Source organism: Podarcis muralis, chromosome 3 (genome assembly GCF_964188315.1).
Source record: "Podarcis muralis chromosome 3, rPodMur119.hap1.1, whole genome shotgun sequence".
NCBI classification, from domain to species: Eukaryota; Metazoa; Chordata; class Lepidosauria; order Squamata; family Lacertidae; genus Podarcis; species Podarcis muralis.
In genome coordinates, this window is record NC_135657.1 from 38483855 (window position 1) to 38508854 (window position 25000).

At 47.0% G+C, this 25000-nt stretch overlaps 1 protein-coding gene across 5 annotated transcripts in view; it reads right to left on the reverse strand.

The window, feature by feature from the left end:
* Positions 1–8605: 8605 nt before the first annotated feature.
* TMEM63B (transmembrane protein 63B) overlaps positions 8606–25000 on the reverse strand; it is a 73407-nt gene continuing 57012 nt past the window's right edge. For 4 of the 5 annotated variants that reach the window (XM_028724352.2, XM_077925664.1, XM_077925665.1 and 1 more), the window contains 12 exons: positions 24787–24920; positions 23908–24045; positions 23459–23612; positions 21528–21634; positions 20590–20676; positions 19052–19117; positions 18298–18460; positions 17108–17213; positions 15772–15939; positions 14090–14205; positions 13250–13333; positions 8606–11641 (listed from right to left, as the gene is read on the reverse strand). In XM_028724352.2, coding sequence (XP_028580185.1) covers positions 11474–11641; positions 13250–13333; positions 14090–14205; positions 15772–15939; positions 17108–17213; positions 18298–18460; positions 19052–19117; positions 20590–20676; positions 21528–21634; positions 23459–23612; positions 23908–24045; positions 24787–24920 — 1491 coding nt within the window. In that variant the 3' untranslated portion in view covers positions 8606–11473. The remainder of the gene's footprint in view (positions 11642–13249; positions 13334–14089; positions 14206–15771; positions 15940–17107; positions 17214–18297; positions 18461–19051; positions 19118–20589; positions 20677–21527; positions 21635–23458; positions 23613–23907; positions 24046–24786; positions 24921–25000) is intronic. The other variant, XM_077925666.1, reaches the window with a different exon arrangement.

A 25000-nucleotide genomic window follows, 5' to 3' on the forward strand; every position in this document is an offset into this window, starting at 1 on the left:
GCACGCGGCGGCGGAGGAGGCTCAGATTGAGCCTGGGCGGGCGGGGCAAGGGCGGAGGAGTTAAAGGCGCCGCACAAATCCAGCTCGGGGTCCCTTCCCGCTTCCTTCTGCATTGGGGGGAACTCCCGGGCGTTCGTCATGTTCGGAACAAAAGCCCCTCGAAGGGGCCAAAGCAAAGCCGATCTTCGATTGCCCCGGGCAAACGCCGTAGCTGACCCCCGCCCCACCCCGGCCGGCCGGTGCAAGGCATCGTAAACCTGCCCTGGAAAAGTGCAAGAGTTAGCCTGCAGCCATTCTCGGCCTCTCTTTGGCCCAAGGAGCGGGACAGGACAATTATACGTGAGGGGTCTCTATGCACGGGACCTACCTCCAAAGATCCCGTTGGTTGGTGATAGAGATTTGGGGGAGCCTGAAGTTGTGTGATATTGACCTTGGGCGCCTCACACCCATAGGGTGCAATTTCAGGAACGGAGACATCGCTCCTCTTGTATCTCAGATCCCATCCTCATAAGTTCCTGTCCTTCCCACTGCCCTCCTATCCCGTCCCAAGTCACTGGTTCTATCATATTGAACGGTTTCTATCGGCAGGCTAACAGCACAAATCTCTGCTGAAAAATAAGGAAGTGGGTGTTTTCCATATCTTATTTTTAGTTACTAGGATTCATATGTAATTTATTGTGCTGTTTCAGACTGCTGCCAGGATAATATATTTGGATGTGTTCGTGTTTGGTTAGCATAGGTTTATGTCAGATTCTGATGAGTTTTATGGCTTAGGTATGTTGTGAGCCGCCTCCAGAGGCTTTACCTTGAAAGGCAGCAGACAAGTGGTGATGCTGATAATAATTCATTATTATTTGTGTGTGGTTAGTTTTGTCTGTGTTGCAGCAAAAACAGCAACCAAAAATGATAACATGTTTACTACAGCACAAAGCAAGCTTTGGTGAACTAGGCTCCACTTCATCAGATGCAGAGAGTGGTTAGGTACACAGCGATGGAAGCAGTGGCGGGAATGTCAAGACTGAACTTAAATGGCAATGGAGTGTAAAGAGTCTGTGGCAATCAGTTTAAGTGTATGCAAAATGACCCCCAGCAGCAGCAGCAGCAGCAATATTAATAAATAACCTTGTAACCAAACCCAGGCATGTATTAACTGAACCAACTGCACATTCTTTCCCTGTTTACTTCCGCCTTTATTTTCCCCCTTTCCTTCCTGAGCTCCCTGCTTTCCCTGTGTCAATGCTTGGATTGTAAGCTCCTTAGGGCAAGGGATCTGTCCTTAAAATACTGCACATTGATGGCACTCCATAAATGATGAGGATGAGGATGTTTGGAATTTGTTGACAACCGTTTTGATTTTTTCCCCACAACCAAGCACTGTATAAATTTTATCAAAGAAAGAAAGAAAGAAACATTTCTATGAAGTTAAAATACTCTTAAAATGCGCCGCCCACCCTTTGATCTTGAACGTAACCAAGAATGGGCATTTCAACCTTGCTGAGAATTTATCCTGTCTTGAAATATGAATGAGTGTTCTTATTAATCTTTACACCCTCTCATTTAAGACTTATGTCTGCTGCTATCCTAATAACCAGGCCTTCCTTCTAAACGTTTGACCTCCATTCAAGCCAGAGAGGCTTTTCCTTGGGCTAGTCACACTTCTCTGAAGTCTCTCAGCCCCACTCACCTCACAGAGTGTTTGTTGTGGGGGAGGAAGGGAAAGGAGAATGTTAGCTGCTTTGAGACTCCTTTGGGTTGTGATAATATCAAATCCAAACTCTTGTCTTCTTCTTCATCCACTTGTATGTACAGACAGCATAGATAGTAACTCCCGATTTTTGGCAATGTTATTGTGTATGTACAACTGCAAAGCACTTACGTACAAAAACTCTGCAAAAAAAGAGCCCTGTGCATTTCAAACCCCACATGTGTACATAGCCTTGAAGCCCTTTAGTCCATCTGAACACAACTGAGACCCTATGAGAGCTGGGATAATGGTTGAGCAATGGGAGTGCCACAGAGAGAGGAACAATGTGCTTTAAAATGACAATTTATCTGTAGATAGTCATGCTGCCAATCTTCTGCATGCTTACTTAGAAGGGATCTTGGCGAATATGCAGTGGGACCTAGTCCTCCCAGGGAATGTGCAAGGGACTGCAATCTGAGTGCATGTCCCTTCTTTAAAATGGAATAAGCACAATATTTATTTCCCTTGTCTTTTCACTGTTGTCATCCCAGCTGGATTTACAATGTATATGTTATTGCAGTTGTGTGTGCATACCCAGCCAGTATTCATTACACTGTTTGGATGCATACATGTCTTTATTGGACTGTAAAAAATCACTGGCAGCATGTCTGGCTGGGTGTGAACAGAGGGATGCTGTGCTGGCCTGTGGTACTAAATCATGCCCAAGAGGAATGTCCAGGCAGGGTGCTGCTCCGTGAGCTGGGGAAGGCAACACCGAGAAATGTGGCTGGGTGAGAGTGGCTTGGGAACTCTCCCTCCCCTATTTGTTTAAGCTCACCTGAATCTTCCATTTTATTTGTTTTCCATGTCTCTTTGAGCCGATCAATGCACAGTGCCTGGTAACAAGCACAATAGAGATGACAAGGTAACAGGAGCGGATAGCAACTGAAATGAAGAGAGAGGCAGGTGGCTTCTCAGAGGTATGTTTATCCTGCAGGGTAGGGCAATTTTTTCCTCTCTGGTCATCCATTTTTTGCTTACATGCTACGCTTCTAGTTTTGGCTAGGTGTGACTTACTATGTGCTGCATTGCATCTAACAATTTGCACTCCGTGATTTCTTTCAACTAAGTAGATATAGCCACTGATATTACCACCAAGTGCCAACAACATAACATGCAATGTAAACACTGACAATAAAGCACAAGGGGCTTTTGACTTCCCCCCTCTTTTTTAGAAAAATTCTGCAAACACTGAGGTTCTTCTGAGCATGCTGACTGTGTGGAAGGACCGTGGCTTAGTGGTGGAGAATTTGCTTTCGATGTAGAAGTTCCAAGGTTCAATTCCAGGCATCTCCAGGTAGGACTAGCAGAGAATGCTGTCTGAAACCCTGGAGAACTGCTGCCAATCAACAAAGACCACACTGAGTTAGATGGGACAACAGACAGCTTCTAGGGGCACAGCAATAAAACTTCTAGCACATTTGCAAAGGTAAGCGGGGCCTGGGATGGTTCCAACTGGATGGGGGGCTGCATGTTGAGATTCCTGCATTGCAAGGGGTTGGACCAGGTGACCCTTAGGGTATCTTCCAGCTCTACAATTCTATTCCACCTGTACTTCCTTCTTTTCAGAAGTAGCCCTGTTTTGGCTGTATACACTCAGCACCCAAGTTTGTTACTAAAATATAATAAAGTATAGCCATGTTGTTTAGTGTCAGTCTAGAACTGAGGAGACGTGAATTCAAATCCCTCCTGCTTGAAGCTTTCTGGGTGACCATGGGCCACCTGTCAGCATCCCTCCAGCGGCTCTCAACCTGTGGGTCCCCAGATGTTGTTGGACTACAACTCCCATCACCCCTGAGCTCTGGCCTTGCTAGCTAGGGGTGATGGGAGTTGTAGTTCAACAACATCTGGGGACCCACAGGTTGAAAAAGGCGGCACCTACCTCACAGGCTTATTGCAAGGATAAAATGGGGGGCCCCAAACTGCTTGGTGGAAGCATGGGGTAATTAATAACAGTTGTCTGCTGTGTCTGTGCTTGATGGGTGGTAACAATGCTAAGGCTTGCTTCATGCATGCATCCATTCATGTTGGCACTGGCATGTGGAGGAGCTCCACATGGAAAAGCCACAGGGGACACAGAAAGGGCTGAACTCCTCAATGCCTTCTTTGCCTCAGTCTTCTCCGATAAAGAAAACAATGCCCGACCTGAAGAATTTGGAGCAAATGATTCAGCAGAGGAAACCCAGCCCAGAATAACTAAGGAGATAGTACAAGAATACTTGGCTAGTCTAGATGTATTCAAGTCTCCAGGGCCAGATGAACTGCATCCAAGAGTATTAAAAGAACTGGCAGATGTGATTTCAGAACCACTGGCAGTCATCTTTGAGAATTCCTGGAGAACAGGCGAAGTCCCGGCAGACTGGAGGAGGGCAAATGTTGTCCCTATTTTCAAAAAGGGGAAAAGAGAGGACCCAAATAATTACCGCCCAGTCAGTCTGACATCAATACCAGGGAAGATTCTGGAGCAGATCATTAAGCAAACAGTCTGTGAGCACCTAGAAAGGAATGCTGTGATCACCAATAGTCAGCATGGATTTCTGAAAAATAAGTCATGTCAGACTAACCTGATCTCGTTTTTTGACAGAATTACAAGCCTGGTAGATGAAGGGAACGCAGTGGATGTAGTCTACCTTGATTTCAGCAAGGCATTTGACAAGGTGCCCCATGATATTCTTGTAAAGAAGCTGGTAAAATGCGGTCTTGACTATGCTACCACTCAGTGGATTTGTAACTGGCTGACTGACCGAACCCAAAGGGTGCTCATCAATGGTTCCTCTTCATCCTGGAGAAGAGTGACTAGTGGGGTGCCACAGGGTTCTGTCTTGGGCCCGGTCTTATTCAACATCTTTATCAACGACTTGGATGATGGACTCAAGGGCATCCTGATCAAATTTGCAGATGACACCAAACTGGGAGGGGTGGCTAACACCCCAGAGGACAGGATCACACTTCAAAACGACCTTGACAGATTAGAGAACTGGGCCAAAACAAACAAGATGAATTTTAACAGGGAGAAATGTAAAGTATTGCACTTGGGCAAAAAAAATGAGAGGCACAAATACAAGATGGGTGACACCTGGCTTGAGAGCAGTACATGTGAAAAGGATCTAGGAGTCTTGGTTGACCACAAACTTGACATGAGCCAACAGTGTGACGCGGCAGCTAAAAAAGCCAATGCAATTCTGGGCCTCATCAATAGGAGTATAGCATCTAGATCAAGGGAAGTAATAGTGCCACTGTATTCTGCTCTGGTCAGACCTCACCTGGAGTACTGTGTCCAGTTCTGGGCACCACAGTTCAAGAAGGACACTGACAAACTGGAACGTGTCCAGAGGAGGGCAACCAAAATGGTCAAAGGCCTGGAAATGATGCCTTATGAGGAACGGCTAAGGGAGCTGGGCATGTTTAGCCTGGAGAAGAGGAGGTTAAGGGGTGATATGATAGCCATGTTCAAATATATAAAAGGATGTCACATAGAGGAGGGAGAAAGGCTGTTTTCTGCTGCTCCAGAGAAGCGGACACGGAGCAATGGATCCAAACTACAAGAAAGAAGATTCCACCTAAACATTAGGAAGAACTTCCTGACAGTAAGAGCTGTTCGACAGTGGAATTTGCTGCCAAGGAGTGTGGTGGAGTCTCCTTCTTTGGAGGTCTTTAAGCAGAGGCTTGACAACCATATGTCAGGAGTGCTCTGATGGTGTTTCCTGCTTGGCAGGGGGTTGGACTCGATGGCCCTTGTGGTCTCTTCCAACTCTATGATTCTATGATTCTATGATTCTATGATTCTATGAGTATATGTAAGCCAGGTCTAATGCAACCCCCTCCTCCTGCCACCCTTGAAAGGAAAGGGGAATGGTGTGCTCAGAGGGCTGGTGAGGAGGACATCAGGGGAAGGGTTGTGGGTCGGTGGTTAGAGAACATACATTGGCATTTCCAGGCAGAACTGGGAGAGGCCCCCACCTGAAACCCTGAGGAGCTGGGCTGACAAAACTGGGCTAGATAAATACAGTGGTACCTCGATTTACATACGCTTCGGGTTACATACGCTTCAGGTTACACACTCCGCTAACCCAGAAATAGTGCTTCAGGTTAAGAACTTTGCTTCAGGATGAGAACAGAAATCGTGCTCCGGCAGCGGGAGGCCCCATTAGCTAAAGTGGTGCTTCAGGTTAAGAACAGTTTCAGGTTAAGTACAGACTTCCAGAACGAATTAAGTACTTAACCCGAGGTACCACTGTATTTCATTTCTGGCAACCAATGCTAGTTTGGTCAGAATCAAGTACATACTTCCAGAATACATTACTGTACTACATTCTGTGCAACTTGCAGGAAATTGAGAATCTTGTTCATAAAGTGGCAAGTCAAGAGTTACATAGAAGTATCTTTTCACTAACTCCCTTTGAGGGTATATATGTGGCAAAGCAACAAAGCTCTAACAAACTTAAGTATCTTTTTCAGAAACAATGACAATTGCATGTGTGCATTGTGTTGCATTATCAATGATGGGCACAGCCAGCAGTTATACAGAGAACACAGAGATTGCACTTCGGTTAGTCCGCATTTCAGACGAGTGTGTGTGTGTGTTTTGGGGGGCACTTTGAAGGCAAACCATGAGCTAATAAGCCCGGAAGCAACAAACTTCGGCGTCTAAGAGCCCGCCTCCCCCTCCTAGTCAAAGGCCCGGATCCACTGCGTCTTTCTGGAGCCGCAGCCCCGCTCTCTGAGTCAGGCCTCAGCTATGCTGGCCGCGCCGCCGCCACACCCAGACCGACGGGGCGGGGAAGCAGCTGCCACTCAGGGTTTCGTTGCATCTCGCGCTTAGCCCCGGAACTAGTTTCCCGCACTGGTGAGGGCTGAGATGCTTGGAGTATCGTGGCACCGGCTCTGAGCGAGGCATGTGCAAAGTGCCTTTTCCTCGCCAATGAGATGAACCCTCGAAAAGATCACTCGCCCCTCCGGCTCGGTTTGGAGAGCTTCCGTGCTTAGTTTGGGGCGGGCAAGAGAGGCTTGGCTTGCCGGCGAGCCAGCGCCTTTAATTGTAGAATTTGCCGCTTGCCGTCCCCGCCCCCCGCCATGACTCAGCGTGCGCTGCAAGAGCTGCAGTGACTCCGCAAGTTTTACTCGTAACCAGCTTCTGGTTGGGCCCCTAAAAAGCCGCCGCCCCGCCCAGGCTGCGGGATCTCGGTTGGCAAACGGGACTGGAGCTTCGGCTCTTGGCGAAACGAATCAGTTTTTCGAAACTTGCGAGCTCCCTCTGTTGGCGCATCCCGGGATGCGCCAAGAGAGGCGGGTATAGATATGGCTCCCTCGATAGTTAAAATACATTGCTGTTTCAATGGGTAATTTTATAAGCGAAATCCTTTCGCGATTCGCTTTACTCTTTTTATCGTGGCTTCATTGCTTCATTGTTAAAACAAAACAAAAAACTCCAAGCGGTTTACAAAACGATAAAACAAAACAAAAATTCAGCAACACTTAAAAACATTCAAAAGCTAAAATACTAAAAACAGATTTAAAATTACCTTGACTTTCTAAACATCTGAGTGGGCTTGCCTAAACAGGAATGCTTTTAGCAGCTGCCAGAAAGAGTAGTGAAGGCAGCTGCTTGACCTCAATAGGCAGGGAGTTCCAAAGTGAAGTTGCTGCCACATTAAACAATCAGGTTCCTACAAATGTGGGTGTTACGTGGTGCCCGTTCCGCTGATTGAAGCAGTCCAGTGGGCAAGGCAATCTTGTTGGTATACTGGTCCCAAGTTGTTAAGGGCTTTATATTCTTTAGGGCTTTCTAAACTGATAGACCTTGGATAGTAGCAGCCATCCCAGCTGTAGAATTCTGCTGCAGCTTCCGAACCAACCTCAAGGGTTGCACCGCACAGAGCACTCTACAGTAGTTTGTAGCACCAAGTGACTGACTGACAGGCTGAGACATGGAGATGGGCACAAAAGATTTCCACACCCTGGGAAGTCCTGGTCAAGCTCATCAACACTGTGGCAGATAAACTCCTCTGGATGCAAGGTGCCTGCTCCATTCTTTAAATTAAATGGTGGATATATGTTCTGTCATTAGGGTTGCAGTAGACAAGATGCCCAGAGAAGGCAAAGAAAGAGAAGCGTTTATTTGGCATAGCAACCCTTCTGCTGCACCCATGGGCCTGTTTCCAGCAGTAAACCTCAGGATCAAATGGAAGAATTGGGAGCACCCTCCAGTTTTGTAGCGGCAACCATGACTTGAAGTCAAGCTGAGGCTGCCAAGGAAATGTCTTCCTCTGCAGAGCAGAGCGTGCTTCTGGTTCTTCCTTTTCACTTGGGCCCCAAGGTTTACCTGTCACGATGTCATCAGGAGATAGAAACATGGGCATGATTTGGACCAAACCACAGCACAAGTCAAGTGCTGGAATTAAGTAGTCCTATGGGCTGCAGGTTCCCCACTACTGTTGTAGAAAATTCTGACTTGACTTGTTATAAGGCAGCTCCTCCTGTTTCTATGATGCCTCCCCTTCCCAAATTTGGGGCAGGTTTCTCCCAATTAATCAACCTGCTTCACTTAAACAGGGCTAATTATAATTTAACAGCATTCAGGTGGCCCTTACCAATGCCCCTTTTTTTGCTTTCTTAAGATCTACAGCGACCCCCACTTAAATAATTATGTATATCTTCTCTTCCATCCAGATGTTGACTTGAAGACTTTGTGGGAAAAGATAATCACCAGCCACTGTAAATGGGAATGTAAATACACCTCGAATTCTGATATTATCTGCTAGCATTCATTTTCCCCCAAGCAGCAGGCTGGTCTCTCCCCCCACTCCCACTCCCCGTCCCCGTTACACCACTCCCCAAATGCACAGACACAGAGACTAGAAATATGATAAGTTCCTGTTTTTTTTCTTCTCCTTTTTTTTACACAAATATATACAGGGTATTATACACATCTCTACACAGACACAGTGCCAGTTAGAACACAGCTCCCTGCAAGGGGGGGCACCAGTGGTCCGCACCCAACACATCCATCCATCACCAGCATAGGCCAGCCCTGCGCTGCAGCTGTATGTACAGGGAGATCCCAGGGCCATCCCAGTCATCCCAAGTTGAGGTTGTGGGGCCGATGCAGATAGGGCAGTGGTGGCTGGGCTTAGGAATATGGTGCCAAGGGACCAGTACAGGTGTGGACAGGAAACCCTGGCATGGAACACATACTATTTCTAGACAGTATCCAAGAAAAACATCCTTAAACAATTAAAATAAAACCCACATGCATTCCAGCAGCAGTGTGGTGGCGGCGATGATCATGGTGGGGGAGGAATAAGGGTCACTTTCAACACAGGCTCCTCCCCCCCTCCCCCCAACTCCTGGACACTCCCCACCCCCCAGCTATGGCCCAGCTCCCAAGGGTGAACTGGGCTCCTCCTCAAACTCACGTGTCTCCTCCCAGAAGGGAGTACAAAGTCCAGCTCCTTCTCCCCGTTTTCTGGGGTTCCTAAGTCAAGAAGCGGGAAGCAAAGGGCTTCTCTCAGCTGCTCTCGTGACTGTCCATGACTTTGCACAATCGTGACGGCATCTTGTGTTCCTGCACTTCAGCTCTCTTGCTTTCCCCCATGGAGGTGGATCAGCCCCCCCACCCCACAGCCCTGCCCAGTGTTAAAAGCGATTGAGACATTTAGTCCCATCTTTGAAAACGCTTCAGGTCCCTGGCTGGAAGAACAAAGACAGCGAATTGCACCTACTTCCTCTTTGAAGGGAGGGTTGGTCTCTTGGTCTCTGCTTCTGTGTAACACTGGCAGCATCCCTCAAGGACTGCTTATGGCAGGGGAGGGACAGTGTTGTGGAGACGAAGGGAATGGAAAATTTAAGACAGCTAAATAGCCTTCTTTGTCTTTGGGTGTGGGTTTTTGTTTTGGTGTTTTGGGAAATGGATCCGGTGCAGATAAGAACCAACTCAACCTGGACAAGAGGCCCAGTGTCCCCAGCTGAAGGCAAGACTCGCCAAGAGTGAAAGGGGATTCGTTGCTTCCCCACATCGCCCAAAACAACCCCAAAGGCCATTCCTGGCTCCACCTGTATCCCTTCTATTTGCCCATTCCCTCCAAGGCTGTAAATACCTTTCCGAATAGATTTCGACGTGCTCACAGAAATGGATTCCGTGCCACCCTTTGGCTCATGCCAATCTTACAGAAGCACAAAACAAAAGCAAAAGAGCCTATGAGTTGGGCAACCCCAACCTTCTGTGCAAATGATGCAATGGGTGGGGTGGAAGGTTCTCTCGCAACCCTTTGAAAAGGAAAGCTCAGGAGGCAGCGACACCTTGAGTCATAAGGCAGTTCCTTGGAGTCACATGCAAGACAGCGGGGCTGGGGGTGAGGGAGCCTGATCAAACAGGAGCCGAGCTGCCAGTTACTAAAAATGCACGAGAGGCTTCGAAAGCAAGGACCTGGGGCACAGCTGGACCAGCTCAGAAGCCTCATGGCACCCGGGATCCTGTGGTCTTGCCCTCTCTAGCAGTCTTCAGGAAACCAACCCGTCTTTCCCTCCTCTGCCTCCCTAAAAATTAGATCGGGCAAGAGGGCGGCTTGGGTTTTAGTCAGTTTTGAAGATAAAACAAAAGTGCAAAAAATGCTGCAGAGCCCAAATCACGGCACCTCTGCTTCAAGACCCCTGGGTCTCACTTAACATGGACTACCATCATTGTTTGAGTTGTGAGCGGGGAGGGAAGAGAAGGGAAGTACCGCCAGCCTGCCTGGGACAATCTTCCTTGCCAATCCCCCTGCGCTCCCCTTGCCCTGCAAGGGGGCTCTCTTGCCACTGGAGCTGCGTTTGCCACAAGCAGCTGCCCGGGGGCAGCCTCTGCTGCTGGGTGGCACTCTCCAGTTGCGGCTTTCATCGAGGAGCATTCCTGGTAGCAGGGGCCCTTTCCTGCACGCATCCCTCTGGCTCTGAGACCACGCTCTGGCAGCCTTCCCTGGAGAGACACAGTGGAAAGGGCTGGCCGAGACCGCAGTCGTCATAGGGTCGTGCCTCGGGCACCAGAGATGAAATGCTTACTGATGCACAGGCATGGAGGGCGATTTACACACAGATTTTTTTTTTAAACAAAACAGCTCCGCTTGGCTGGAATCCCTGATCCCAGCCAGGTTCAAAGCCACTCGACTCTTCGTTTGGAAATTCAGTGCCTTGATTAAAACTCAGTTCGCTTTCAGACATTATTAGTGTTCATGATTCTAGACAGGGGAGCAGGGAATGGGGGAGGACAGGCTCCCTGGGAGGAGGAGAATCTTTCGCCTGGTTTCTGCTGCACCTTCCTTTTGCTCCCCATCCCGGCCACAATGGAGCAAAGAGGCAGGCCATTTCCTCTGCTCCATCTTGGGTTTGTAGGGTGTTTCAGATGGAGTTCAGGCTAGGCAGCTTGTAAGAGAAATCCACCTCCCATACCAAAGGATGGAGAGAGAGAGAGAGAGAGCGAGAGGGAGAGAGAGAAGAATACAGAGAGAGCAACGGGACAGGTTCTCTCTCCCCATCTTGGAAGGAGCAATAATGCAGCAGCCAGGTAGGTAGTAAGGAGCAATGGATGCCACCTGTCTCGTCTCGTGCTGCCTTCTCTTCTGCTTCCTTGGTCTCGCTCCCTCTCTCACACATACACAGCTTTTCACTCCCTCTCACGCACACATATACAACTGGTGCCCAGCAGCCTCGTCAGCTCACAGGACTCCCCCTGCCCCTTCTTGCATTCCAGCGCCCTTAATGATGGATCTCGTTTTCTATCAGGCTGTCCTCGCACGACTGGAAATCTGTATCGTTTATGCCGTTGGGGTTGATGAGCTCCTCGTCCTGGGACCCCTGTTCTTCAGACTCTGCCACGTCGCCCTCAGGTGAAGAATCTTGCAGCACTTGGGCAATGTACTTCTGCTGCAGAGCCGGTATAAAAAGAAGAGAAGAATAAAACAATGGAACCAGTTAGCCCCCCACCCTCTTCCTCTCTCTGTGGGGACTCAGGCAGCAGAGCATGATGGGTAAGTGCCATGCAGTCGGGAGCCCAAGAGCAGTCATGCTGGCACAGAACTGTATTGTGTGGAATAGCTGTCTGACAGCAAAATGAGGGTGGGAGAAGGAGGGAGGGGAAAGGGCTGTGTGACTCCAGAGCTTAGGCTCGAATAGTACGGCAGTATTTCTGAGGTGTAACACTCAGCCCTAATTTCATCAGGATCTTCAGACATCCAGTAGAAGAAACACAGCCCTGAAGCCTCAAAAACCCACACTGAGGATCCTGCACAGCCTGGGCCTGATGTTTCCTTGCCCTGAGCCTTAGCATCAAGGATTAGCAAGCCTGAAGGCAGCTACTGAGGCCTTATTCAGAAACCACCCATTGCAAGGGGCCTTTCGTCCCTAGGAATAGAAGTAACCCCTCGCGGTAATACTGTGGCTGCGATTCAGATCTGCAACAGATAGGTCTGTCTCAGCAAGATAGCTTAGCTTTAGCTCCTCGTGTGTAAAAAAAGTGAATTGTGACCTCTCTCACTGGATACATTTTGAGGGCAATAAGAGGCGAATATCCCAATTCACAGGAAGGAGAGCTCTGGTGTACCAGTAAAGCACCATTCACTTCAATGTACGGTGCAGCTCTACACACACACACACACAAGGTGAGGATGGGCAAGTGGACTGTCTTCCTCCAGTGTACAGCAAAAGGAGAAACTGGCTCATGCAGAAGCTCTGAACGTGCACCAAAGCACACATGGGACTCTGGACTGGAGTGAAAGATTGTAAATAATTTTGGCACAACTAAAATGCTGTGTTAAATGGATGAGGATGAGGATGATGATAATACAGGCTCTCTCTATTTTCTATATTTTTAGGGTAACCAATCCACTTGTTTTCAAGTGTGTGTTTCCTCCCTGCCCCCAATTAAGCTAATACTTAGGATTTGGCTCCGGAGCTGCTCTTTTGTGCTCTGTATGGTGTGACTGCAGCCATTGACATCATCTCCACAGTGCTTGTCTGCAGACAATTTGGACCTCGGGCAACTTGGGGTGCAGGGAAAGGGGTGACTCACAAAGCCTTGAATGAATTAAAGATTCCCGTCCCACTCAAAACTAACTTGCATTGGGAAATGACAGCCGCAGCTCTTTCTGCAGCGCTCACAGAGCATGCCGATGCGTTAGGAGCCAGAAAGCAGAAGAGAAAGGGGCACTGACCAGTCTGGCTTCACTGTCCAAGCTGAGAGACAGAGGCAGAAAGTGAACAAACAGCACCGGGGGAGGGGCAGAGTGAGGTTGCCGGTCCATCATCTCAGAAAGGGCCAGTAACAGAGAGGCCTGTTTTCTGCCCATGCTCCGTGGATGCTGCTCGTGTACAGCCAAAAAGGTGGGGGCCTGATAGGAAATCTGCAAAGGCCTCTCCCTCCTCCTCCTCCTCCTCCTCCTGCTCCTCCTCCTCCTCCTCCTCCCCAAACTCAGACATAAGAGGGCACAGAATATCCGACGTTGCAGAAGGCAAGCGGAGGAGCCGGAGACTCACAGCTGATTTTGGAGCTGGCGGGTGGCTGGCAGCGGGACGTCCGTTCTCCCTCCCATCTACAGCATCCACCTCTGTGTGGTCGATCTGGAAGACAGAAGCATGTGTGGCAGGAAACCAAACAGCAAAGTCAGCAGCTTGCCAGTTCTGGACCTGCCTGCCCTGCAGGAACATGATGCAACCAGAATGGTGCCGGTGGTGGTAATCACTGCAGGAGCATAGCTGTCAACTTTCCCCCTTTCTTGCGAGGAATCCTATTCGGAATAAGGGGATTTCCCTTAAAAAAAGGGAAACGTTGATAGCTATGTGCAGGAGCTGGGCTTCAGGTGCTCTGCATGTGGAAGAGGAGCAGAAGGAAGCTCTGAGCCTCCACAGCAATAAAACTTTGAAGGGCCAAGTTCCATGTAGCTGCATCACTATGGAAGCTACTTCTTCACAGTTTCTTCTCACGTGGCTCCTGAAAATGGAAGATGGACTGGTTTCCCCTGCCAGGGCTTTCCTCCCCTCCTGTGGGGAGGGACCACGGAATTGGTCCAGCCCCCACATAGCTCCTAAAGCGGCTGAGACATGCAGCGAGGGCAGGAAGACCAAGACAAAAACCAAGGGATTAGGAGGTGGTCTTTTTTCATCTCAGAATGGAGTCTGCCTCTTGCAGGACGCTTCTCCAATTGCGTGTACACAGGGCTTTCCCCATCTCTTCAACAGACGGACTAAGAACACAGGTGTGCCTGGGATTCTGCCCCCTTCCCAAATCTCTCTAGGGAAACACGTGAAGCAGTTCTTAGGGGAAGCCACCACACAACCCTTTCAGTTGCCCTGAAAACACCCTTCCACTACAATTACCTTGTAATTGTGAGCACTGAGGTATTTGAAGTGTCCAAAGCAGACATGACACAAGCAGATCACGATGGTGATGACGAGAACCACAAAGGTGAACATGGACGTCAGAGCCAGGAACCCTGAGGAATGCAAAATAACCTCTGTCAAGGTTGCCAGGTATATACCTTCTCTTTTCTCTGCCTTTGCTCTTTGCTCTGGGGGCTTTACTTTAGGCCTTGGCCCTCTCTCATTATAGCTACTGACCTAAAGAACAGGGTAAGCCACTTCTCTGCTGAAGCATGGCCACCTTCAGCTAGGCATTCTATCCCCTCCACACTCACCCAACATTCACCATTTTGAACAGCAATAGTAGTGTGTTTGTGGTGTGTGTGTGTGTGTGTGTGTGTGTGTGTGTGTGTGTGTAACCAAGATGGGAAAGAAGATCCTTTCATCTTTATCATCTGTTGTGGCACTCCAGAGTGGCTATACAATGGTTATGTGTGGCAACACAGGTCCCCATGACAGCCAGGGGGCTCTTATGTTCCAGAAGTGACGTTTTGTGGGCAGAGGTGGCTCCAAGTGACATTGCTTTGTGTCAGGTCATAGGTTCCCATTCAGAAGGAGCAAAATGGAGGCAGTAGCCCATGAAGAAACAATAGATTGGGGTGGGGGATATTTATTTATTTTTACTCCAGAGGGCCAGATTGTTATCTCTCCCACCCCTCACAGGCCACGTTTTGACATAAGAAGAGCCTGCTGGGTCAGGCTACTGGACCATTGAGTCCAGCATCCTGTTCTCACAGTGGCCAACCAAATGCCGGTGGAAAGTCCACAAGCAGGACCCAAACACAAGAGCCTTCTTGGCACCTGTGGTTTCCAGCAATTCAGAAGCACTGCTACCTCTGGCCATCAAAGCAGAGCCCAACCATCATGGCTAGGAGCCACTGATAGCCTTATCCTCTGTGAATCTGTCTCATCCTCTTTTGAAGCCACTCAAGTTGGCCATTGCTGTTTCCATGGTATGGAGCTGCCACCTGCAAATCTCCTAAACATCACAGTGACGATACACAGGGCTTTTGCTATCTCTTCAACACAGTGAATTCCACCCATGGCCACTCCAGACCTTGTTGGAATCCATCTCCCATAATCCACAGCAAGCTTGGCCAATAGTAAGGGATGATGGGAGTTGATGGCCAGGGAAATCTAGAGCAGTGTTTCCCAACCTTGGGCCTCCAGCTGTTTTTGGACTACAACTCCCATCATCCCTAGCTAGCAAGACCAGTGGTCAGGGATGATGGGAATTGTAGTTCAAAAACAGCTGGAGGCCCAAGGTTGGGAAACACTGATCTAGAGGACTGGTCTTGAGCAACCTGATCCAAAGTGGGTCACAACAGGAGCACTACCACCATGCAAATATATGGGTAAAAGATTAAGATACGGGTCCTCAAATGCATGTTTTACTTAAAAATGGGTCCTGGGATTGAACGTACCTGATCTAGCAAGTTCCCCATACCTGCTCCAGATTAACGCAATTAACTCATTTAACTGCACTTTCTAATGATCAGAAGGTGGAGCAGCTGCTTGTGGGGCAGTTGCTCAGCATGCTTCTTGAACCTTGGGCATCAATGTCTCGCTGAAAGCCCTTCTATATTTATTATAAAGGCAGACGTTAGCAAATCAGACTGGACGTAAAAGAATCTGCTTACCTGTGCGCACGGTGGAGAAGAAGAGGAGCCAAAAGAGGCAGAGGATAGGTGCTGCCACCACCTGGTTCACAGCCCCTGAATGGATCTTTTTATCCAGCTTGGCAGGCAGGTAGGCGTAGTAGAGGTTGTACCTGTCCACCAGGTGCTTCAGTAGCATATACATCAGGCCTAACAGAATAGGAAGGGATGGAGCAATCAGCTGGAAGGCTGAATGAACAGCAGCTTTACTTATTAATTATTTCCACTTGTTAGGTGTCTCCTAAACAGCTTCTACAGAAATCAGACATATGAGAGACCAATGCTTCGCTTGGCAGCTTCTTTGTTTCTGGAGGAATGGAGAAAGCCTGAAAAAATTACCTACTTAGCCACAACTTTGCTGGGTCACCAAAACAGATTCTTCAGCCAGGACTGGTGCCAGCTTTGGAGGGGTCCTTATTAGACCTCACAATGTAAGCTCTTCAGTGGCAATGAAGTCCTTCCCTTGGCAGTGGCAGAAGATGTCCCTTCCTTGGGCAGCAATGGAGCTGATAAAAATACCCCTTGTTTGGGTGGTAGTGAGAGAAAATCTGCCTCAGGTGGTGGTAGAGAAGTTACCAAAATGGCCCCAGGAGACAGCAGTTCTGTTCTACTCCCTTTACCTTGAAGCAGGCAGATACCACCAGCAGCAAAAATGCCAGTATAGCCAGCAGATTAAGCACTGCTCATGACATCCATTGTTTTAATTCTCCCACAATGCTTTGGGGAGGTCCAATATAGGATATCTTTGGAGCAGTACTACATTGGGGTCCCAGAGATAGGGTCCCTCCCCCTGAAACGGTGTCTGCATTGTTGGCTAAACTGACTTTCTTGCTGCCTCTGTTACTTACTTCCCTAAAGTAAACAGAGGGGAAGCTGGATGGTGGGTCACCTCAGGCCATTGGCAAGTGGCCGACAGTGCCAACCCCAATGCTGTACCTGCCCTAAGCTTCCAGCAGGAAATGAATCACAAAATGGGAGCTTGCAGATCTCATTCACAACTCACAAGATTAGAGTCAGTTGCTATGTTGTCACCCAGGTGTCATCTTAAGAAACTCACTGTAATGAATCGACACAAAACCCTTTGTGAATATATCTATGTCTGCTGCCTTTAAGTATTTGGTGTATTTAAAACCTGCTAGGCCAAGCATGGCCAAACTTGGCCCTCCAGATGTTTTGGGACTACAACTCCCATCATCCCTGACCACTGGTCCTGTTAGCTAGGGATGACGGGAGTTGTCGTCCCAAAACACCTGGAGGGCCAAGTTTGGCCATGCCTGTGCTAGGCAAAAGAAGTCCAAGGAGATGTTGGGGTACCTACCAAACGGGACAATGATGGGGCAGGTGATACTGTAGGTCATTACCACAGTGAAGACACACATCATCCAGGCATAAGCGGCCCCGAACTGGAACTCGTAGGCCTGATGCTGAAAAGCAAGAGGAACAAAAACAGAGATCCTGTTGGCATACACATGAATGTCTGAGTGAGGAGCCCACATGACTATATTCTGGATGTGTGTCAAAACAAGCCACGATTTTCACAAGTCCGTTTGTCCACAGATTCATAGTGAGGCACTCGCACCAAGATGGTACTGGAAGTTGGGCTCCCTAAGTTGCTATGGAAACAGGCAAGGTACAATCACTTCAGTATGGCCTTGGCTTAAGGTCGCCTGGGAGTCTGGCTATTTGGGGTGGGGGATGAGAGTGAGGGCCTTCATAGTGACTGCGCCCGGATTGTGGAATACTTGTGCAAGTTTTCTGAATAAAATAAATTCAAGCATCTAGGAGCTCAACAGAAGGATCTACAGGATATAATTTGGGTTGCAACATTTAATATGTTAGTTCATTAAGATTAACTGAGAGGAGGGGGAGACCTTTTGAATAGAAAAGTTATCCCTGATTAAGCAGGCAGGTTAAAATTAAACTCTCTCACATGTCTCCCCTAAGATAATGCTTGCTATGACACATGAATATATAATCTAAAATAAAAAAGGATGCTTTTAGTTCTAGAACCAATTTTTAAAAATCCATATGCAAATTTGATTAATTGACTAAAGAGCATATAATAAATGTAATATTTATTTGATAGGTTGACAGCCCTAGATATGATTTTTTTGGGGGGTCTTATTTCCATGTTGTTATTTTTTTAACACTACAAGGCAAAAGAACCTCCCAAATTGTCTTCATAGCACCACTGTTTTGAAACCTTTTAGACAATCGTTGTCTGTGATTAATTGACTAAAGAGCATGTAATAAATTTAATATTTATTTGATAGGTTGACAGCCCTAGATATGATTTTTATGGGGTCTTATCTCCATGTTGTTGTTTTTAACACTACAAGGCAAAAGAACCTCCCAAATTGTCTTCAAAGCACCACTGTTTTGAAACCTTTAGACAATCGTGTCTGGGATCACTCCAGGCAGCAGTCAAACATCCCCTTATGACGTCTGGTTCCAGTTTTGTCCTTAGTTGTGTGACTGGACCAACTCTTGCTGGCATGAGCCACGTACCCGTTTGACATTCTTGCGTTCAGCAGCTGAGCGGGCAAGGCAGAGGCGAATCATGTACATCAGGAGGCCGGGGATGCGCAGCAAGTCCATGGCATTCCCAATGAAGGCAGAGGCAATAACGTAGTTCACAAAGAAGGCCCCGTTGTCTGGCAAGAACACACACCTGGGAAAGAGAAAGGAGGGCAATAGAAAAAAGCTTCCCAACCAGGAAAGCAAATGGAATGTAGCGTGGGGATTAACAGAATGGAAGACGGGTAGTAAATTTTGGGTCAGACGTGTATATACTGATGCCCTTGACTACTTCGTCTGAGTCATTTTCTCCTTGTGTAGGATGTCCCCACTGCCGGAACCACCAATTAGGGGCTAATAGCTGTCTAACACACCTGTGACTCCTACATCCACCTGTGTTACCATGTTGGTTCAAATACAGTGGTTTCCCTTTATTCCCCAACCCTGGTAGGTGTGTCTCTGTTAGCATGGTCTCTGTGTCCCACCTTCACAAAGAAAATAAAGCTTTGTCTTATTCACAGCCTACACAGTAGGTAATTTAAGGAAATATGGCAACTAGGAGCATCGAAGGATAAGTTTTCGACAGCATATGGGCAGATGCTTAAATGGCTTGATGTTATCGGACAGTGGCCTGCCAAGGGAAGCAGGAAGTGGTGGGAGGAGAAGATTGTGAGAAGCAGAGATTTGCGCCACAGCAGGCATGGCACCAAACCACGCATTTCCCTCCTCTTAAGGCTTTACTTACTCAAATCTCACAGCAGCCTCTGCCAGGAACTTTTTGTCAAACAGCCAGCGGAAAAATACATCCAGACTAGAAAGTGAAGCACACAAAGAGTGAAGAGTAATTATTACCAAGAGGCACTTGGGATGCAACTGCAGTCTCAGCACACGTCTCTTGAGGCTCTATTTGCTATGCTGGGTCAAGGCCCCAGTCCAACTAAGGCCAGCCCTCTGTCTCAGACCATGACCAAGAAAAAGCTCTAGGCCACATTCAACAACCCAACCCTGTTTCTTATTGTGTATTCTTTCTCTCCTTCCTCAGATAAGTCCCTGACACCACACTGGCATTATATTTATATATGGATCGCTTTAAAAGCATTGATTTTAAAGAGATCAATAGCGGAACAAAAGATGCTTCCATTCTTTTAGGCCAAGGATGGGGGAATGGAACCATTATTAGTTTATTTTTGCATTTACTGGGTCTTATTACTAATGCAGTTCTAGAGGAGGTTACATTTACAGAAGCAAATCCGCCTATACAATACAGCCACTTAAGAAAACAAAGCAGACAACAAAAAAATAAGCATTTTAGATATGCTGGCCTTCTAGTGTTGTTTTAAAGTAACTTACTTTTTTCAAAAATAAAGGATACTTAGACTTCAAAGGAATCATTTCCCATGTTTCTGTTACTCATTTTGTTACAAATTGTATTATTATAATAATTAATCCTATTTGTTTTACTTTAGTATGGAGATATATACACACACACACTTTCCATTCACAAGATCCCACAAGTAGGCCATTCAATATTTCTTTTTAGAGATAGGGAACTGAAACTGAGAAAGCAGGCCTCATTCAAGGTAATATTCAGCAAAATTCTCTACGTGTGTACTCCACAGCATTCATTGCTTACTCCAAGGTGAGTAGGCCCAGGACTGTAGCCTTACTATCCCAATGACTGAAGCCAAGCTTTTCACCTCAGCTCCAATTTTAACAGACCATTTCAGTTCTCCTTGAGCTAATTTGAATCTTATACACACTGAATGGAGGTTATTGTGATGTCCTGCCATGCACCCTCTCTTTCTCAATTAAAAATGAAAACAACAAAGAAGAGACTGCATGAACACTTGAGAATTGAAAATACATGGTGTGGAGATGTGTGCATGTTGAGTTGACATTCAACCTCACTGCTTTGATGTACATCAGCCAGACACGGTCCAGCCATTAGGCAGGGTGAGCCGGTTGCCTCAGGTGGCTGAAGCTCCCAGGTGGCACGCGTGCGGATGCCCTGCCAGCCCCACCACCACAGCCAACAGCAGAGAAGCGCTGCTACCATCAGCACCAATTTGGGGCAAGATCCCATCCATTTGGGATGAGATTTCAGCAGTGGTGCTGTTTCTTGGCAGGGAGGCGATTTTGGCAATTCCTCTTTTCCCCTGCAGCACTCTCTACTCCAGAGAGACACAGGAGAAAGGGGAAAATGTTGCCACCACCATTGGAAAGAATAGATATTTTGGATCCATCCCAGATATGTTCTCTTCTACTCAGCAACCTTTCTTTTACCTGCTCAAGCCCAGCGAAGGCAGCAGCAATACCATGAAGATGAGGAAAGTGTAGCACTTGTGCATGGTTGTCCTGTTCTCTCCAGACCTAGTGGCACAGATAATTTATTATTACTATTAATTACTATTAGTTATTATAGAGGGTGAGTCTTTTAAAAGAGGCCCCGTAGATACAGAGTACACATGTTCTACAGGGCCTTTTTTAAAAGACTCGCCCTGTATGTGACCCAAAATGACCCAAAGCTAGTTACATTAAAACAAATAAGAACAACCAAGTTACCGAAATACACAGCTTAACAATTCAAAGGCAGGACCAACAAATCCTGCCCCACTAAAGGAGGCCACAAATGCCCCCCTCCAAATTAAGGTCCAAAAACCCAGGAAAAGAGAAAAATCCTTGCCTGGTGTCTAAAAAAAGATACGGAAGGTGTCAGGCATGCCTCCCTGGGGAGGGCATTCCACAAGCAAGGGGGCCACCACTGAAAAGGCTTGTTCTTGTGCTGCTACCCTCCTGAGGTACAGATTAAGGTATGCATAACATAAGATGTGAGTAAGGGCTGGCAAGGCCTCCTTGATTTAATATTTTTAATTGTATACACCATATTTCCATCCTATAATGGCTCCCAAGGTAGTCTGCAATATACTGTTGGATTAATACTGTAGAACTCCAAGAATAAAATACATATCAGAGAAGAACACTAGTTGCAAAAAGAAGAACTTGGAACAATATATTTTTGCCTTTTATTATTTTCCTCAGTAGGGATTCATGGGATTTGAAGAAGCATGAAGTTTTTTCTAAGGTTTGCTAAAAGAAGAAACATGAAGTCCATAGAAATCAAATCTTAGTGCAGTGCAGGTGGGCCTGAGGGAGATATTCCAAGCAGAGATTCTGAGTAGTTCAGCTCTCAGGCAGGCAGAGACAATTTCCCCCCATCTTACCTGGTCCAGTGGGCTTCAAAGAATGCTGAATAGTACACAATTGTGGGGAGCAGAGCAGAGAAGGCCCACAGCAGCAGGGTGGGGAAGAACTGGGTGATGATGGGATTCTGGAAAGAGAAAGAGAAAGAAACAATCAGTCACTTGCTCTGAATAATATATAGCAACCAAGAATACAAAGTGTGCAATGGCAGAGCACTAGGTTGGCTAGGTTGGTGGTATGTTATCATAGCGTGTATGTGTGCGAAATATATAAATCCAATATTGATATTACAACATGGTGTTCTTTTCTTGAGATATTATTACTGGTCTGTTTCGGAATGAGTGGGTTTCCTGACCTGCCTACCTATGTTAGTCCAGTCGTAGCTGCCAGCCCTGTGTTTCCCACAACTCTTGAATTCAAAGCTTACTCTGCTTTCTGTCCCCCTACACAACACAGCTTGAACAATCAATTCTGTAGATAAGCATGCAAAGATATTTGCACACAACTGTGTGTCTACTGCCTGCCACTGCAGGCCAGGATTTGTAGTTTGGGATACATGTGAAATAGCGGAAGAGATCTTTGAGCTCCTCCTAAAACCAGGCACAGGAAAAGAGAATAGGAACAAAGCAGCACCTTTTTCTGAACTCTGTTCCGAATTACATTGGGAAGAGAATGGGTGAGGCTGCAGTGATCCCCACAAATCCAAAGCACATCAGTGAAAGAGTCCTCTGCCAGGTGAATTAACACCACTTGAAACACCAGGAGTATTCAATGCACCCAGAATGCTCTCTTGGCAAAGATGAAAGCACTTACTATTTCATGCCCCAGAACCGTGCCTGACTAAGATGAGTCCACCCCATATTTTAAGAACCAGTATACTAACAGATAACCCAAGTTTATACAAATATTCATTATCTTAAAAGCAGAAGGATTCTTTGTTATCTGATTCAAGTATTGCAAACTCAGTACAAGTCAGTTCAGATCTCCCACAAACTACTTTAGGAGAAACTTGTAGTTATTTTTATTTAATGGGCCTCAGTACTGTAAATGCATGGTTGTATTTAACTTGGAGAAATTGGCCGGCAGAATTCCTAAGGCCAGTTTAATTAATTTAAATTTCAACAAATGACTGGCAACATCGCACAGGGGAGTGCCATTAAAGAACACACACACAGCTGGATCTGTTTAGTTATATAAGCTGATTTAGCTGGCAACTGGTTGGTAACGTGTCATTTACTGTTGAGCATGAACACACACCATTTAAATACCACCGGTCTTGCTAGATTGGTTTGAGTCAATAATTTCCCTTTCATTTGTGCAAACGTAATTAGACAAACTTAATTTAAAAGTAGTAGTTTCTAAACATTGACCACCAGTGTTACATCTTTCAGATCCAACAGATAACATCATCACTTGAGCCAGATGTTATATGGTCCTACAGTCCCATAATACATGGACCCCAGAGGCTGCTACCTCAAGTCAAGCTATCACAATTACATTAAGGAATGTAATTATAGCACTTAAAATTATACAAGGAACCAGAAGGAATGAACTTAAGTTTCAAAAAGACATAGTACCATGAATTTTTATTGACAGGTTAAAAGTATGTACTTGTTCTATGCTATCAAAGGTGTTCTCTCTCTCTCTCTCTCTCTCTCTCTCTCTCTCTCTCTCTCTCTCACACACACACACACACACACACACACACACTCGTCATTTCTCCTTGCAACCTCAGTGACAGCATGAGGACACAAACAGTGCAGTGATAGCTACATGAATATAATTTGCTCCTGCTCTGTTTCCACAAAACCACAGAGGGAGAGCTCATGAGGCTGGGCTTAATCCTACTGAATATGAAGGGAAATAGCCACTTTTCAAAGGCCGTTCCCCTCCTGTATCATGGGGCTAAAGAGAGAAGGGAAGTTCCAAATCTCTCGGGTCAAGGTCTTACATTCAAGTACTCAACAGGCTTGGTGACATTGAACTTGTCCATAGTGGTGATGATGATGGCAGGAGTGGTGAGGAAGAAGAGCAGGATGAAGAGCACCACATTGATGATCAGGCAGCGGAACCACCAAATGAAGCCACGAATGGACAGGTGTTCCCTGAAGGAGAGACAAAGCGAAGAACCAAACTTTAAGGGTGGCAGAACCCAACACTGGAGACATTGGACCGGAGGGGCTTTTGGAAAACCTTGTGGACTCCAGTCCTCATGTGGCTGCATCCCCTTTAAAAACACTCTGCTACCAATAGCTACCTTAACAACAAGCCTATGGACAAGCAAACAACAAGCATCTCTTGCTCTGGCATCCATGCAGTCCAGAAAGAGTCCTGCACAAAGCATGGCGCCAGGATGGCGAATTCCCAGTTTAGGCCACAGAGAGGCACCATTTTGTTTACCAGTAAATGTTCTGAGGGTCAGGCGCATAGGAGACTGCCCAGTTGGAGACATGGAGAGACTCGCTGCAGGACGAGGCCTTGGGTTCCCCACGGCACTTGCAGCCCTGGCACTTGCACACGTTGAAGTCCTTAAGGATTCTGGAGGAAGAAGAACACCAGAACGTAAGGCAAGTCTGCTGGATCAGTGGCACAATCTATAGCCCAGCATCCTGTTCTCACAGTGGCCAAGCAGAGGCCTGTGGGACCTGAGCCCAAGAGCAGCCTGCCCACCTGTGATTCCTAGCAACCAAGATTCAGAGGCATGAGAGCACCGACAGAACATATCCATTGTGGCTAGTAGAAGAGAAGAAGAAGAAGAAGAAGAAGAAGAAGAAGAAGAAGAAGAAGAAGAGGAGGAGGAGGAGGAGGAGGAGGAGGAGGAGGAGGAGGAGGAGGAGGAGGAGGAGGAGGAAGGGACAGATGAAGCTTCCTTGGAGGAGGGCCAGAGGCCTTCTCAAGTCTCTGCAATGTGGCAGTAGCTATTGCCTCACTCAGCTGCTTTACAAGTCACAACTAAAACTCTGTCTTTGAAGCAGACAGGCAAAAGGAGAACATGACGGGAGTTTTAGAAAATGATAGTTTGTAGGTAGGTAGATCTATCTGTTTGTCTGTCTGTCTATCTATCTGTCAGCAGTTCTAAGAAACCAAAAAATCACTGCAGTTTTGAAGTAAGTGCTTAAAATTAATAGAGTTTTAAAAGTTTCCATCCACCGTCTTGGTTCAAAATGACACCCAAGCTGCCTTTTTCTGGGAAGTGTTCTCCCTCCCTCCCTCCCTCCCTCCCTCCCTCCCAGCCATCAAAATGATTCTTCCCCATCACCCTGTGCTCCCAGCACTCACATGGCTGTAATGGCCTCGTTGTGGAAAGTGACAAAGGCCATGCCCAACGGCTTCTCGTTCACCTTTTCCTTTTCCTTCTTGTAGTCCTCTTTCAGCTTCTCCTCCAGTTTGGTGTAATACTCCATGGCTTCCACCTAGGCAACCATGCACAAGGTGAGAACACAAGCCCTGCAGCCCCATCACCACCTCAAACGATGGGCCAACTTATGGCATG